We start from the raw sequence: 17511 nt of genomic DNA on the forward strand, positions 1-17511 counted from the left end.
CATGACTAAAAATCGCGGCAAATCGCATTTTTTTGCCGCTAATTCGCATCTCATTACATATGCGAATTCGCGGCAAAAAATGTGATTTTTAAAGGTGCGATTTGGTGCGATTTTTTTTTAGTCTAAAAAATCGCACCCTATTACATTTCGCCCCATATGTTGGAGTTATTCAGTTCTAGTCTGTGATCAGCCCACAGGGTACAATTAATGCAGATCTCTGTGTGAGCATGAGGCAGGTTTAAACAGAAATTAATTTTAAATGACTATCCCCCCCTCTTCCCACACGCTGGCTCTCCCCCCCAGCCGCAGCTCCAGCCAGGGCCGTAACCAAGTGGCGCCACGGACAGCGAATATATGTTCTCTGTGTCTCCCCTGTACATGTACATTCTGATTCGGAAAGGCCCTGATTGTTGGTACCGCAAAGCTGTTATTCCATAGCTCTGGGAACTTATCCTGGATTCTATGAGTTAATTAGATAAATTGCTACACAAGGAATAGGGGCTGTAACTGAATAGCCCTGGGCATAAAAGCTCAAAGGGACCTACTCACGTAGCTAGTTGCTGAGTGTTCTGAGCGATGCTAGATCGCTCAGAGCGCTTAGCAAGATCGCTCAGTAGTACACAGCGATGTGTCAGTGCTGTGTGCTGAGCAAGCTGTCAGAACCAGTGTTCTCACCAGATAATTAAGTGATTAATAACCAGCAAGCTGGATATTAATCGCCGTTCGATAGCGATACTCGGCTTGCCTTGCCTCTGCACACTGAGATCACTTAGGGTGAGCCCGCCTCGGGAGACGTTACCATGGCAACAGGACTGAAGGGAGCGGCAGAACTGGGAAGAGGTGAGCGAGGCCCAGGGGCTTCTGAACGACTGCAATCCAGGTGACCCTGTGCGTCGAAGTGTGGGGCTAGCGCAGAGATGCTAGGGGCTGGTAGCTAGGGGCTGGTAGCGCTAAGGGGCCTAGTTACTAATAACGTAGAAGAGTCCCTGTGTAGTTTGCATTTTGCCCTGTGTGCGGTACTCTGCCTGTGTAACAATCAATGTGTGAACATATCACAACTCTCACATGTAAGTTAGGAAAGGGGGCATGGCCACACACCCTTCATCCGTGGTCATTCCCCTCCCCCAATTTGTACTGATTTTTATGTATGCTATATTGGAGGGTATGATACTGTAATGGAAGATCTACCGGGACTCCTGTGAAAGTTTTGAGTGGGAGGTTTTTTTATCTTCCACTCTCTAGTGCAGACTTTGTTCTAGAGTTCTTTGGTAGAAATAATTTTGGAAGTGATGATTTAAAGATTTCAGTCAACAAGGGGTTCAGTGAACTAGAGGCATTCGAATACAACAAGGGGATTCTAAACACATATATAATAAAAGCTTATATGAACTAGAATATTATGTGGAAAATTAGACAAAGGTATCCTGTGTTTAAAATAAGCATAACAAAAAAAAAGAACAATTTTTTTTTTCACAGTCTCAAACTATGTTTACTTTACGGATTACCCTTGTAACTGCAGTTTGCTCATTGCAAGTTTTCTGTTATACCTTGTTCTCACTGCCTCAAAAACCCAGGGTTTTTCCGGGGCAAGCGGAAAATTCCCGTGTCGCGTCTCAGTGTGAAAGGGTCTTTTCAAAATTCCCGGGTGGTATGCCCCGGGAATTCGACATGGGTTTTTTGCAGGGTTTTTCCTGGGTAATACACGGGTGTACAGCAGTGTGAACGGCACAGACCCATGTTTTTCTCACATGATGCCAAAAACCAAGCTCATTGGGGGATGTAATCATGTGATATGTGACGTCCATTATATGCTACGCAGAGGAGGGTAGAAATGGCGCACTGGATGGATGATGAAGTGCTGGAGCTGCTGGCTGTGAGAGGAGAGGAGGAGATTAAAAAGCAAGTGACCGGCACAGTGAAGGACTCCACAGTGTACTACAATATCGCTAAAATCCTGTCTGTCCGTGGCATCATCAAAACCCAGCAGCAGGTAGTGAACAACCTGAAAGCCCTGCGGAAGCAGTACAGTAAGGTCCATGACCGAAATAGGAGGAAGAGTGGTGGGGCCCGCATTGACTGGGCATTTTATGACCAGTGCAATGTGATATTTGGGAACTCTGCACTGGCTAACCCCATATCACTGTCCTCCTCCAGCACTTTTGCTGCCAGTGCTGCAAGTGAGTGTGAAGATAATGATGCAGAAGCAGCACCAGCAGCAGCAACACCTATTGATATGGAGGCCATAGATAGTGAAATGGATGCCTGCTCAGTCCAAGATGAAGGTCTTGAAACAACAGTTGTCTCACAGACTTCCACAGTGGGTGAAGCTTCATCACCAACGTGTGGCCAGCTACCACCATCACCATCTGGGTCTGGAACAGGGCACCGTGTTGAAGGGAGTAGTGCTGGCCGTGAATTGACGCAGCGAACCGATACTACACGTCCACAGTTACGCAGTAAGTTTTTGTATTAAATTTCCACATACCTATATAACACAGTCCACAGTTTATAAACATAGAAAATATCGCAGCATGTAGCTATTGTGCAGGAGGGAATAGGCCTCAAGCACGTATGGGACCACACTGCTTTTTGATTTATGTATTTTTTTTAAATGAACACAAACATGTACAGTATGTGTATATTAGGGTTCTGAATCATCCCTGTCAGCAACATTGCTAACAGCTCTGAATGTGAAGTCTGCCGCATTCCCCCCCTTACCATCCTCAACACGGTATGCAGTCCTTATGGTGGGTTCCTAGTGTATGGCCACCAACAATGTAATTTTGAAAGGTGTTGAAAGATCAACATTGTAGGCTACTGTACTAATGTATTGTGTTTGTTCTTCCCATAGTTTACAATGTTCCACAATGGAGGAAGCGGGCCACCAAAATGGAACAAGCCACAAAGGCAATGACCGCCGTAATGATGGAGCATCTGAAGGAAATGGATGTATCAATGCAAACGCATGAAGATGCTCGCCTCCAGAGATTTATGGACAATGAGCCTGATCTACAGAACTCTTTCATTTCAGCAATTGTTGGTATGCATGAGCGTATAAATCGCGAAAATAGAGAAACTCAATTGCAGTTCCTTAAGAGCCTTTTCAGTAGAACACAAGGCTATGCACAGCCCCATCCACCACGTAATTCTTTTGAGGGTAGTTATCAAATGTATAGCAGAGGGCAACCCAATTTTTACACCCCAGCCCAAGGAAGCATGGCGGCACACAGTGTGTCACAGCCACCACCAGTGCCACATCATTTTCAAGAGTATCTGGCTGGAACACAACACCATCCACCAATTCCTCCCCATGCCCCTGAGTATTCTGCTGGTACAGCACGCCCTCCATCCAATCCTCCCCATGCCCCTGAGTATTCTGCTGGTACAGCTCATCCAGCCAATCCTCCCCATGCCCCTGAGTATTCTGCTGGTACAGCTCATCCAGCCAATCCTCGGCGTGCACCTAAGTTTGCAGCTGCTCCACATACTGAACAGCAGCCTGCATCTGGCCAAAGCCTTTACCACCCCTGTTACCAAGAGTTGTAAAACTGTTTAAGCTGGTTACAGATTTTTCTTTATATGTTTGTTCAGCTGGTCTGTTCAGCTTTATGCATTATTTAAATATCATATAGTTTTATATTATTTTACATATACTTTGACATATCAATTGTTTATCTAAGTACAAGTACGTATACAGTGAAAATCACTTTAATGTACATATGAATAAAATATGTACATAAAAACATAAATGTGTCGGAGTTATTATTCATATTTTAATAAATGTTATAATAGCCATGATAAAATCTATGCAGTGTGCTGGTAAAAAAAAGGCCTATTTAAAATGACATCATCTTTAGCCAGCAAATTAAAGCATTTTAAAAAAACAGCCAATCACAGCAATTTGTACAAATGTCCCAACAGCCAATCAAAGCTGCTATTACATTCCACACACTTGTTGGAAGGCAGAGCATGGAAAGCAGTGTAAAAGGGGCAGACACGGGAAATTCCCAGGTCTGAGGTGCAGTGTGAAGGGTGTCTTTTGAGCTGAGAAGCTCTGTCCCCCGCCAAAAATCCATCAAGAAAAACCCGGGATTTTGCAGGGGCGGCAATGAGAACACGGTATTAGAGATTACTCTAAGTACAATATATGTGTACTTAAAAGTGAATGAACACAGATTCTACTTCTTTATTTATTTAGCACCTTCTATCTAGAGCAGTGGTCCTCGACCTCGGTCCTCATATACCCCCAACAGTGCATGTTTTACAGGTCTCCACACAGAATCACAGGTGAAATAATTAGCTCCACCTGTGATTTTTAAAATGTGTCAGTGAATGAGTGCACCTGCCAGGTGACCTGGAAAACCTGCACTGTTGGGAGTACTTGAGGACCAAGGTTGAGAACCACTGATCTAGAGGATAATAGATAGAGTCTGATTGGTTGCTAGGAGCAACATCCTCATTAGAACTCCCATCCAATACCCCGTTCTCACTGCAAGGCAAATTCCCGTGTCTAGCATGTCGACCACTTAATTTGCCTTTTAACACAGGTTTTTTTTCAGTGTGAATGGTTTAACCTGTGTCAAAATTCCCCGGTCTCCAATCCTGCTTTTTACACGGGTTGGAGACCCTGGTATGCAGATACGGGTTGACCCGTTCACACTGCAAAAAAAACCTATGTTAAAAGACAAATTACCAAGTAGAACTGCTTCACCCGGGAATTTGCCTTAGCAGTGAGAACGGGGTCAGGCGCTGAAGTTCCCGGCATTAAAATGCCGTGTAAAAGCCGTGTTCTTCAAACCCGCAACCCTGTGAACACGGCATTAGTAAATTTCCCCCCATGTGTCAGAGGTATGCGGTCAATTGGATGACACTAATTAGGTCAACACTCAATAGGCCGACCAATATTGGCCAACGCTTAAAATGTTGACATGGCTTAGGTCGACAGTGGCAAAAGGTTGACACAAATAATAGATTGACGTAAAAGGTTGACATGAAAAAAGTCGACATTAGTTTTCAACATTTTTCTTTCCAGAACAAGTGTTTTTTCATATTTAACTATCCGCATGGACATAGGGGGGGTATTCAATGTCTGTCGTGCTCCCGCAGCCATCTACTGACAGGGGAGATGGCTGCGGGGCCCTATTCAATGCTGTCTTCCCCAACAGCATTGAACAGGGGTTCTCGGCAGAACGAGCCCGACTTCAGAAGCTGTTGGGCTCGTTCTGCCGAGAAAAGCCGGAAATAGTCGAGCTCCCGGCCGGAGCTCGACTATTTCCGGCCTCAGCTCGCGGCCACGCCCCCTTCTCGCCGCCCGGGACATTGAATCCTGACCGCCGAGGACAAGTCGAGGAAAGCGAGAACGGGACAGGGGCACGGCTGTCGAGCTAGCTCGACAGCCGTGCCCCTGACATTGAATACCCCCCATAGAAGGAGAATATAACACTGTGCCAAACAGTGTGTGGTACACTGTGTTGATACAGTGTCCATGTTCACATAAGTCGACATAGGCCATGGCCCTAACTGCGCAGAGTAAATTCTCCCCGTGCTTGCATGTGTTTCCTCCGGATACTGCAGTTTCCTCCCACAATTCAAAAATATACTGGTAGGTTAATTATCTCCCAATAAAATGAACCCCAGAATGAATGTATGTGCGTGCACATGTGGTAGGGAATATAGATTGTAAGATCCACTGGGGCAGGGACTGATGTGACTGTTCTAATATTCTCTGTAAAGCGCTGTGGAATATGTGTGCGCTATATAAGAAACTGCTAATAAATAAACAATAGAAACAAAAAACATGAAAAACTCATTCAATCTGTTTCATGTCAACCTGCGTTTTCCATGACACTCCCAGAAAATGACCGGTTACCACTCACAAAGGCTGACTCTCTGTCAATCAGCTTGCATAAGTGTAGGACGGCCTCACTCACGCTCGCTATGATCCGTATGCATGTGCAGTTTACCGATAATCGTGCTCTGTGCAAATTTCCAGCCGTCTGAATAACCCCTAATGTGATTACATAGAGCTCAATAGACTTTATCATAGGCTGGGAACACACTGGAGCAATGTATTTAGGGGTGATTCTGATTAATTCGCTAAGCAGCAAAAATTCTAACGCCACCCACGCGATTCCCCACCCCAACCATCCCTGCGGCTTGGCGAATGGATGTTTTGCATATACATACAGTCAGGTCCATAAATATTGGGACATGGACACAATTTGGGTGGCCAATCCCTGGTTCGGGATTGGTGGGAACCTGTGACTTAGCCTCAAAAATGCGGCAACCCCGAGATTCGACTGCGCATGCTGGGCAGTCACTCAGATGCTGCCCAGCTTTTTCGGATGCACTGCGCAGTGTCACAGTCAGAGGTCACGCTGCGCAGGCCGAGCAGCTGCATTGCTGAAGGACACACAGCCGCTCTGCCTGCCCACAGCTGTACTGCATGCCCCGGCCCGGCTCCAAGAAACGCCTCCGGCTCCCAACTACCGGGCTCCCAGCTACCAGGCCCCGCCTCCAGCACCACAGCGTCGCTCCCCAGCTCAGCTCCCATCTGCCCGCCCACACAGATCTTGGCTGCTTCGGCCTGCACCATGCCATAAAGGTAAAGCCGGACATTTTTTTATTAGGGAAGCTCAAAAGCTATTTCATGGACAAGTGTGGGCTTTTTCCTTGTTATTTCATCGTCAATTAACAGGTAAAAGGGCTGGAGTTGATACCAAGTGTGACATTTGCATTTGAAATCTGTTACTGTCGACTCTCAATACGAGATCGAAAGAGCTGTCACTATCAGTGAAGCAAGCCCTCATTAGGCTGAAAAAAAAAACTATCAGAGAAATAGCAAAAAACATTACTCTTTGGATCATTCTTAAAAAGAAAGAACGTACCGGAGAGCTCAGCAACACCAGAAGACCCGGAAGACCATAGAAAACAACTGTAGTGGATGACAGAAGATTTACTTCCCTGGTGAAGAAAAACCCTTCACAACAGTTGGCCAGATCAAGAACACTCTCCAGTGTCAATAAACAAGAGAATACTTCACAAGAGTGAACATGTGTGCCTCAAAAACAGGAAGACCAGATTTGTTTGCCAAACAACATCTTAAAAGCCTTTACAGTTCTGGAACAACATCCTGTGGACAGATGAGGCAAAGATCAACTTGTACCAAAGTGATGGGAAGAGAAGAGTATGGAAAAGAAAAGGAACTGCTCATACCACCTCATCAGTGAAGCATGGTGGTGGTAGTGTCATGGCGTAAGCATGTATGGCTGCCAATTAAACTACTTCCCTTTTTAATAATGTGACCGCTAACAAAAGCAGCAGGATGAATTCTATAGTGTTTTGGACAATATTATATGCTCATATTCCATCAAATGCTTCAGAACTCTTTGGACGGCGCTTCACAGTGCAGATGGACAATGAACCGAAGCATACTGCAAAAGCAACCAACGTTTTTTAAGGCAAATAAGAGGAATGTTATGCAATAGTCAAGACAATAACCTGCCCTTAATCTGATTGAGGATGCATTTCACTTGATGAAGACAAAACTGAAGGGAAAATGCCCCACGAACAAGCAGGAACTGAAGACATTTGAAGACCAGGGATGAAACCCAGCGTCTGGTGATGTCTATGCGTTCCAGACTTCAGGCTGTAATGGACTGCAAAGGATTTGCAAAAAAGTATTGAAAATGAAAGTTTGATTTAGGATTGTTTAGTTTGTCCGTTACTTTTGGTCCCTTAAAAAGTGGGAGGCACATATAGAATCCGTTGTAATTCCTACAGCATTCACCTGATTTGGATGTAAATTCCCTCAAATTAAAGCTGAAAGTCTGCAGTTAAAGCACATATTTGGTTCATTTCAAATCCATTGAGGTGGAGTATAGAGCCCAAAATATGAGAATTGTGTCGATGTCCCAATATTTATGAACCGTACTGGGATAAAATCATTCGATGGTCTCCGGAAATCTAAGTCAGTCTGGACTTACCTACTGTACTGTCTGGGAACGGGGCTGGGATCCTGCAACATCAGCCACCCGGAAAGGCAAGTGTCCTAATGCGTTTGCATGGGGACGCCCTAATGTTTTTCTGGATGCACCCACTATTTTTGTGGATACACCCAGGAAACACAGCCTGAAAACGCCCCCTGTCCCATCCCGTTCCCCTGTGCAACTCACCTGCACAGTAGCACTGAACATGCACAGTGCGTTAACATTAGTCCCCGTTGCAAATTCGAGCCAACTAGAATGAGGGCCTTATACATTTGCCTTAAAAGCACACATTTAGGTGCAGCACTTAAGCACCGTCCAAGGGTGGGGTATGAGCCCTTTTACACTGAAGAATAAAGGGAATATAGCACTGCTACAGTATGAGCACATCCTTGTGTCACAGGATTTATCATCTATTTGTGTGAGCTGGAGCTATAAATATATACACATATACTATCACATACCAGGTTGGTTGCCTGCATAGTCATTAGATTTTTCTTTTTTTTTTATTAATATTACTTTCAAATATACACCGTGCTGAGTGGGAAAAGCACTTTCTCTGCTACCCAGGTGATGCCAGTCATGTGCGCCCACCTTCCTACGTAGTGGTCGCAGTGAGCTGCAGGAACTGGCACCCTTCCTGCTTGTATTGCCCAGTATAGTTCCCCTAGATATTCCTATCTTCCGCCACTCCGCATCGCGTCCCTTCAGCAACGACACCTATAGATTGTATACCCCAGGCGTGCCCTGTACTACCCCGTCCCCGTCTCTTCCTCTCCCCACCCCTGGCACAGGCCTCTGCCCCCGCACTGCGCCTGCGCACAGGCCCGTTTCGGGAGCCATGTTGTTGGATCAACGGGGCTTCTATTCTCCCGGATCCTGTACGTCTCTACGTCTGCGGGTGTAAGAGGGGTCCGAGGCCGAGCCTGGTGTGCGTGTGAACGGGGACCCGGTTCCCTATTGCGGGCTGCAGGCGTGAGTGGGGTCGGGGGTCCCCCCTCCCCGGCCGGTCACCATGAGCACGGGCTGCGACCTGTCCCGGAGGAATCCGCAGGAGGATTTCGAGCTCATTCAGAGGATCGGTAGTGGCACCTATGGGGATGTGTACAAGGTAATTACACTGGTGGGGACGGGGCATGACGTGTGGCATATGCAGCGGAGAGGTCGCCTTGTGCTGCCAGCTGGAGAGGCAGACAGGCATGTATGTATGTATGTATATGTGTGTGTGTGTGTGTGTGTGTGTGTGTGTGTGTGTGTGTGTGTGTGTGTGTGTGAGTGAGAGAGAGAGGGGCAGAATCTGCATTTGTCAGAAACCTAATGTGCAAAGTGAGGCTGGCTGGTGTTGTTACAGAGATCTGTGCCACAGTGTGCCAGGGGCAGAAGTCAGATGTGGCAAAATACCTGTGCAGAGATGACTGCTAGCATCCATGTTCAATAATGATGATGTGTATTTGTGTATATTATGTAATTAGCAACAAGAGTTTGTGCCAACTGTAAAAAGTGAGCTGTGACCTCTGCCAGTGCGCTTTGTGCCAGTTACAGGAATGCTAGGAGTTGTGGAAGTCTATGCCATGGCCTGCGCATGCAAGCTGCAGGAGTGCACAACTACAGCATATTTCCACATCACTGGAATATGGGGTAATACCTGTGATGAAACTGTGTAAGATTGGTATGTGAGGGCACTGCTCCAGTTTTTGGGCTAGCTGGAATAATGCAAATTATTCCCATGATGAAACTTTGAAAGTATGGCCGGCATCTTTACAAGTGTCTGCGACAAGCACAGAAATAAGTGGAGTAATATCTGTGATGAGGGCATTCTGCAGGTTGCATTGTGCATATTTGTCCCAGCCACAGTGGCAATACGAGTTTAATACTGTGTTGACAGTATGCGATTCATTGCCTGTGTCAACATTTCGCATTTTGTATACATGATCCAGCACAGTAATAATAGAACCTGTGCTGACAGTATGTGATTATGGCCTGTATCTGCAAGTTGCATGGTACAGTGTCAGTATCTGTGCCTACCATGGTAGTACATAGCCGGCTCAAAAAGCCCATACACACAAGAAGATATGACAAAAGATATTGGTAAACAATTTCCATTAAGCTAATCATGGAATGTATTGTGCATCCACACTAAATTTTTTTTACGAAAGACAAAAGATATTGGCACCAAACTTCTGAGACACTTCAGTGACTGTACATTTAGATAATTGGCTGGTGTGAAACCCTGAAACTTAAATAAAGGGCTGGAATAACAGGGACGGTGGGCCTGAGTACTGCAGGGTATAATCAAGCCATGTACATGTAGACTATATTTTACACTCTGCCATACATGTTGGCTATACTTTGGCGGCAGCGTGTAAAATATAGTGTACATTTACACTGTATTTTACATGCTGCAATACATGAAGGCTATATGCTGGCGGCAGCGTGTAAAACACATTGCCTATTTATGCTATATTTGACACAAAAATATAGCCTACCTGTTTGGCAGCGTGTACAATACAGCATACATGCAGGCTATACATACTGCTGTACATGTAGGCTATACATTGGTGGGATGTGGGTGCGTACATGCTACAAATGTATGCATGCTACATTGGTGGGCAGGCCATGCATGCATGTTACAAACATTGGTGGGCAGGCCATGCATGCATGTTACAAACATTGGTGGGCAGAAGGTACCATGCATGGTACACATTGGTTGCAAGGGGGTGCATGCATGCTAGTATAGGCCAGTGGCCTATAAAGTCTGCATGCATGCTTCAAACATGCATACATGCCACATTGGTGGGCAGTGGGTACCATGCATGGTACACATTGGCAGCAAGGGGGTGCATGCAAACATGCATGCATGCTACATTGGTGGGCAGTGGGTACCATGCATGGTACACATTGGTGGGCAGTGGGGAGGGTGCAGCATATATTTACATTGGTGGCCATTAATGTACTAATGTAACCATTGGTGGCCAGTGTCTAAATGCTCACCTCTCCGGGTAGGGGCGGAGCCAGCAGTGGGTGCTAAGTAAGTGGCAGTGGCTGAGCCAGTGTATGTGCTGGGTAGAGCCTGTACTGGGGGTGAAGCTATCGGTGGGAGCAAGGGAAGGAAGGAGCAGGGAATGCTGGGGAGAGCAGAGGGTTAGGTGTGCGGTGGGCCGGGGGTGACGTGAGCGGTGGGGCACGGGGTGCAGTAGGCCAATATAGCTCATGTTGTTTGTCACCCATCCACACTAAATGATGGGTGCAAAAGGCATGAGCAATATTGGCAGATTGACCTGCATGTCAATATCCGTGGGCAGCACGGATGGTGTAATGGTTAGCATTACTGACTCACATTACTTTGGTTATCAGTTCGATACCCACCATGGCCCTAACTGCAGAGTTTGTATATTCTCCCTGTACCTGCGTGGGTTTACTCCGGGTACTCCGGTTTCCTCCCACAATCCAAAAATATACTGGTAAGTTAATTGGCTTCCAACAAAAATTAACCCTAGAATGTGTGTGTGTGTACTTGTGGTAGGGAATATAGATTGTAAACTCCACTGGGGCAGGGACTGATGTGAATGTTCAAATATTCTCTGTAAAGTGCTGTGGAATATGTTTGCACTATATAAGAAACTGTTAATAAATAAATATCATTAACAATGAGCGGCGCACATTGTTAACGATATTAGGCATACACACTAGACTAGAAGATATTGCCATTAATATCGTTCAGAAGACTAAATAATATTGATGACAATTTCTTCTAGTGTGTATGGGCCTTTAGAAGATATGTGAGCATGGTCTATGGCTCTGAAAGTTTTCATTGTGCCGCTAGAGAAATAATCGTACTAAGGTATGCTAGTGTGTGCATGGGCCGAGCATGCAGGTTGCACAGAATTTACACACTAGTGTGCCTGCTACCGAAGAAAGAAAGAACGTGTGTGCTGTGCCTATGTGTGCATGTAGCTATACTTTATATAGTATTCCAGCTAAAATATAGAATAGTCTCAGCACAGGTCAAAGTTCTACAGCATGACTTTTGCGTATTAGTATAAATTGTATGCATAAGGAACTCCGTATTATTCATTTGTGGAGAAGTTGTAAGAAATTGTTCTCATGAATCAGTGTGGAGAAGTTGTCCATAGCAACCAATCAGCTTTGAAGTAACAGTATATAAAATTATATGTAACAGCTGATTGGTTGCCATGGCTAATTTTTCCACTAGCTCGCTTCTCCACTCTTTCCATTGTTTTATGAATAGACCTGTAAGAACTCAAGCCCCATAACACATGATTCGCTTAATGTGTGATATCGTCAGTGGCTTGAAGTTTCCCAGTGTCATGGCCAAACGATAGTGGCCCTACACACTGAACGATAGGTTGCTGCATGCCTCACTGGCAATATAGTTAACATTAAGCATGCAGCACAGATGACCAGGGTTGTTAATGATGCACATGCATCGTTAGCGATATTGGGCATAAACACCAAGCAATTTTTTTTTTAAGATATTGCTAAGGATAGCCAAAATGAGTTATCTACTTTAATAAGTTGTCTAGTGTGTATGGAGCTTATTAGACATGGAGGCAGATGTATTAAGCCTGGTAAAGTGATAAAGCAGTTATAATGCAGAAGGTGATAAGGCACCAGCCAATCAGCTGTGTTTTAAATACAGATTTATAGAATGGACAGAGAGAAATTGAGCTATTAATGTAACAATCCCAGATTTTTAAACAGGAAGTTAAGCAACAATCCCATGAAAAAAAAAAAATCAGTGTTGTAGCCTAAAAGAATACTCTTACGTGCTGTATAATTGTCCACCCTCTCTGCCTTGACATGAAATGTATAGAGCTGTTTTGCACCTTCCTGAGAAGTTATTGAGGACACAATGTATGGCTGCCAGTCAGGCACTGGCTCAACATTGAGCAAGTCATTTGCAGGCAGAGTGGGAAGATTTTACAGTACACAGAACTGGCAGGGCTCGGAGGGGCTTTGTAAATCCTCTTTGCTCTCTACATCATGTGACTGGTTTCCATTGAAGTTCTTCATGCTGTGCATAACTACAAATAGTAGCCCCCAGAACATACTAATTAATAATAAGATACTTTTAGTTTGCCACTGTGATTTTATTTCAAAAGCACATATCTAATTTTCTTCCATCTGATTGCTGCTTAAAATGTATACTTTTTATGTAGAAAATAATTAGTTTTAGGCATGGATAGACAGCTTGTGGTTCTTGGTGGTGAAGTTTGTTTGAATATAAATCTTATATTACAACGTTGCTATCGTCAATCTAGCACACATACAGTTATGACTGACTGTAGGTTAAGGCCCCCATACACTATGCGATTTGGGCCCATTTCATTAAATTTGCTGGCACACACTTATCTGCAGAGCGGGCAAGCGCCTAGAAGGAGAGACGCTCTCCCCGCTCTGCATTCCCAGTGGTCAGGAGAATTAAAAAAAACCCTGATACAAAAAAATCGGCGGCCGCTGGTTGGATAAGAGAGCTCAATGGCCATCCATTCTTTTGAATTTTTTTTTTTTTTACATTTTCATGCCCCCACCCCCCCCCCCAACCTGCAGCTCCCAAGAGTTACATGCGATAAATCGCATGTAAAATATGACACTTCGTAAGTGGGCCCAACTGGGGAGCTGCTTAGGACAAATCGGCCAAGTGTATGGGAGCATTAGGTCACAACCTTACTTCTCCCTCGTTCGTCACTTTAAATAACTGGAGCCAGAGTCACCAAACTCAGATGCCCCCACCATCACCCTACCCCATTTCACGGGCCCCCAGTGACCACCGAATCCCCATCTCTCTTATCTTTCTCAATAAAATGATATGAGGTAAATTTAGGAGGCAGGGATAAAAGAGAGGAAGTGGGTGGCGGACACAGATAAAACGGAGGGGGCAAAGATGAAAATGGTTCATAGATAAAACAGATATAAAAAAAGACTGGGCAACGGAAAAGGAGTCACTGAGTTGAGACAGACAGAAAGGAGTGTAGTGTTCATTCTAGCACCCGCCATCTTTGAAAACCCATGCAGTTCCTCTTCCCTGCCTGGGGTGTCACCGTCTGCTGTAGTGCTTCTAGCACAGTGTGGTCTGTATATCAGCACTGATATGCAATCCAGACCTGTGCTAGAAACACCACAGCAGACAGCGACACCCCAGGCACGGAACAGGAACTGCATGGGTTTTCAAAAATGGCGGGTGCTAGAATGAACACTAGGAGTGCAACACCCACCATGTACCAACCCACAAACCCCCTCCCTCTTCTAAAATTTGGGGGGCATTGATGAAAGATGCTGGGGTGAAAGAGGGAGGGCAGAGAATAATGAAAAGTAGGTGGACATGAGGCTAAATAGATCTGGTGGGCATGAAGATGTAGTTACACAGGGTACTGGCATATACTGTAGATAAGGAGATGGGGAAAGCACCATGAGAATGGCCCCTCATGATACTCGAGAGAGACAGAGTCGTCACAAAGCTGGAAAGAGATGGGGGTTGGCATGAGGATGGAAATCATGCTTCATGGCGGATGCTCTTTAGAGAGCTGGGGGGGGTCGAAAATAGTAGTAATTAAGTGAAATGTAGGTCAGGACCCAACAGATATTTTTTTCATCAACTGTTGACATTACACATTGCTCCTACAAATAATATTTCAGTCATTCACATCAGTGGAGCTTACTATATTCATTATCACACATGTGTTAGGGGAAGAGACCTGAGCACCCAGAGGAAATCCACCTAAAGGAAAGCATAGGAAACCACAGATAGTGTCATAAACACCAACATGGCAGTTACCTGCTTTAGTAGGAAAAAAACACTAGTACTGTACTTTGAGATGTTTGATAACCCAACAGCATTCATTGGTTGATTTTATATAAACTATAAATTATATATCTCTAGTGTCCGTTTGTGTGTCTCAGAAACACTGCCATCTGTTGGCAGCGAGTGAAACTACATCTTTCTCGCACATGCACAAACATAAAGGCAGTCACAAGGTAGCAGACTAGCTTTCGAAGCATTTGCTTCCATTGGGCTTACTAGTATTTTATGATCTTCTAGCCCACTTTGATATGGTGTATTATTGAACACAGCTGTTTTATGCAGACTAATGGGCCCCATACATCAGCAATCACAATTAATGGATTTCCAGATCCAGGGATTTTTTGGCCAGATAAATGGATTTTACAATCTATCTGACTTTGCCCACACATTACAGATTTATTTCAGTGATCGGCAGATTTTTCCATCTAAAGATTGCATCTTCATATCTGGAAATTGCCCAATCGATTGTCATTTCAGCTGTTCATAATGTAAATAGATGAAGAAGACGAAATGGGAATGCCCACACATATAAAAATGATCCGCAGATAATACCAGATTATTAAACATGTTTAAAAATCTGATTAAGCAATCGATTGGCGATTTTGATTGGGATTGCGAAAAGGGGGAGCCCACACATCTAAAATTAATTGTGGCAATCATCTCCATATCTGAAAATTGTCACAATTAATTGCTGATCATGGGGCCCTTTACTCATAGGGAAGGAAAGCAGCAGGCGAGCATAAGACAACTACAGTGAGGTGTGTTATCATTTGTACCGCACACATACACCTGCCAGGAAGCATATCTGTTGCTGGTGCTTGACCCCTGGTGCAGAATTAACATATAAACCTTAACTACATTAGAAAAGTCATTTAATCATTTTAAAAGAATAAATACTCAAAATATTTTACTAAAATAAGTTCTTAGTCTTCTTCCCAAATTACACATTTATTACACACTTCAATCCAGGAGGCAATGTTTTTATTCTCCCTGCTTTTAGAGTAAAGGCACTGTAATGATGAACCATTGCTCATGGTGGCCTTTCTGCTTCTAACCAACAGTATGGGGTAATACATGGAGATATAACAGTGATACAAGTAGTATTCCACACTTTAGGGGCTGGGTGCACAACAGACAGATATGTCAATGGACCCGCCGTCACCTTGACCAAGTGGCCAATCCAGTATACACACTTACTGGCTGCTCGATGGTTGGTTGGGCATTTGAATTTGCCCGCCTAGCTGTGACATTAGCTCCTGCCCAAACACTCAGCCAGATGCACCAATATGTCTTAATGGCCATCAGCTGTGCTTCAAAGCCAATCCAATATGTCTGATATTGATGGTTTTCACACATATCAGGGTTCACACCTGCCAATGGGGTTAGGATTTATCATCTTCTGTGTACACAGATTTAGAGGAATCTTCATGAAGCAGAAGCATTTAACATAGCGACATACTGGCACGTCATTTATTGTCCCCTTTTTGCTGCATTGTAGATATGCTTTTCTGACATAAAATGTGTCCACTTCTACATGAGGCACATAAGGGCTGATTTTGTATATGGCTCTTGTTCATTTATTTTTAAATATTATTACTTGATTTTTAGCTCTAGTTATGTTCTGTGGCTGAGTGTATACAGTTATGAGCAACTAAAAGCTAGCGGTACGTAACTTGTCGCAACTCCATTTGCGGCTGAATGTGTGTAGCTGGGTAGCAATAGTGTATTCCTAGGTAGGTTCCCGGAACTACGGGTTATTACGCTCTGGGTGGCTGCGGGAAGAGTAGAAAGCCTGTTCATACAGAAATCTGTGGTAAGTGCAACCTACAGGTTGCAATTGAGTTAGCCCTGTGCACTTAACCTGGAGCTACAAGCCCGTGTGTGCAGAGTTCTGTCATATATTGTTACGCTTGCTTAGTTATTTCCATTTATATAGTGCATTTATATTCTGCATACAATATTTGGACATTTACACTAGTCCCTGTCCCACTGGAAGTTTCAATCTATATTCCCTACAACATGATTCAATTTATTCAGCGCACTGCTAAGTGGGAGAATGCCGGCACTTGCAGGTGTTTAGTTGGGAGTAATTACATTTTCCATCTTAAGAGTCCCGCTGTTTGCAGCGTGCTAGGACTTATAACATCGTCGCCACCCTAGTTTTGTCGGATTTCTGTTCCCTACCCAGGACAAGTGCAACCAGAACTCTGACCACTAGTCGCAGTTAGCTACGCGCTGAGTAGAATAGCTGTGGAAGCTCCCTCCGGGCCTTAATCAAACCGAATTGAATTGACCCCCAATGGGAGCCAATTTTTTGGGTAATGGGAGAAAATCGGAGTGCCCATAGGAAACCCACACAAGCATGGAGAGAATATGCAAAAACTGTTCTAGCCAGGGTGGCAATCAAATCCAAGATCTCTGTACTGGGAGGCAGCAGTGCTAACCATTACCCCAGCCTTGCTGTTGGAAACAAATGACAGTTTAGGCATCTGCATTGGCATAGGAATGATCCTAATAGAATAAACAGGACATACGTGTGCCATGTGTTTTATGATGACACACATCTTAAATCCAATTGACTTATGTGCTGGGTGAGAATTGGCACTATCAAGGTGCATAAAACCTTTATTACAGCATATGAGACACTGCTGAACATACCGCTGGGCTGCATGAAATAAGAGATAGTGCATTGAGGCTTAGAAA

The 17511-nt window shown here is 44.5% G+C and overlaps 1 protein-coding gene across 4 annotated transcripts in view; it reads left to right on the forward strand.

Annotated features, from left to right (window-relative positions):
* The first annotated feature begins 8616 nt into the window (after nucleotides 1-8616).
* MAP4K3 (mitogen-activated protein kinase kinase kinase kinase 3) overlaps nucleotides 8617-17511 on the forward strand; it is a 249756-nt gene continuing 240861 nt past the window's right edge. For 2 of the 4 annotated variants that reach the window (XM_083176044.1, XM_083176047.1), the window contains exon 1: nucleotides 8618-9096. In XM_083176044.1, the coding sequence (XP_083032170.1) occupies nucleotides 9001-9096 (96 nt within the window). In that variant the 5' untranslated portion in view covers nucleotides 8618-9000. Of the gene's footprint in view, nucleotides 9097-17511 lie in introns of all 4 variants that reach the window. The other 2 variants (XM_083176045.1, XM_083176046.1) reach the window with 2 other exon arrangements.

Source organism: Crinia signifera, chromosome 3, assembly GCF_055691185.1.
Source record: "Crinia signifera chromosome 3, ASM5569118v1, whole genome shotgun sequence".
In the NCBI taxonomy this organism is placed as follows: domain Eukaryota; kingdom Metazoa; phylum Chordata; class Amphibia; order Anura; family Myobatrachidae; genus Crinia; species Crinia signifera.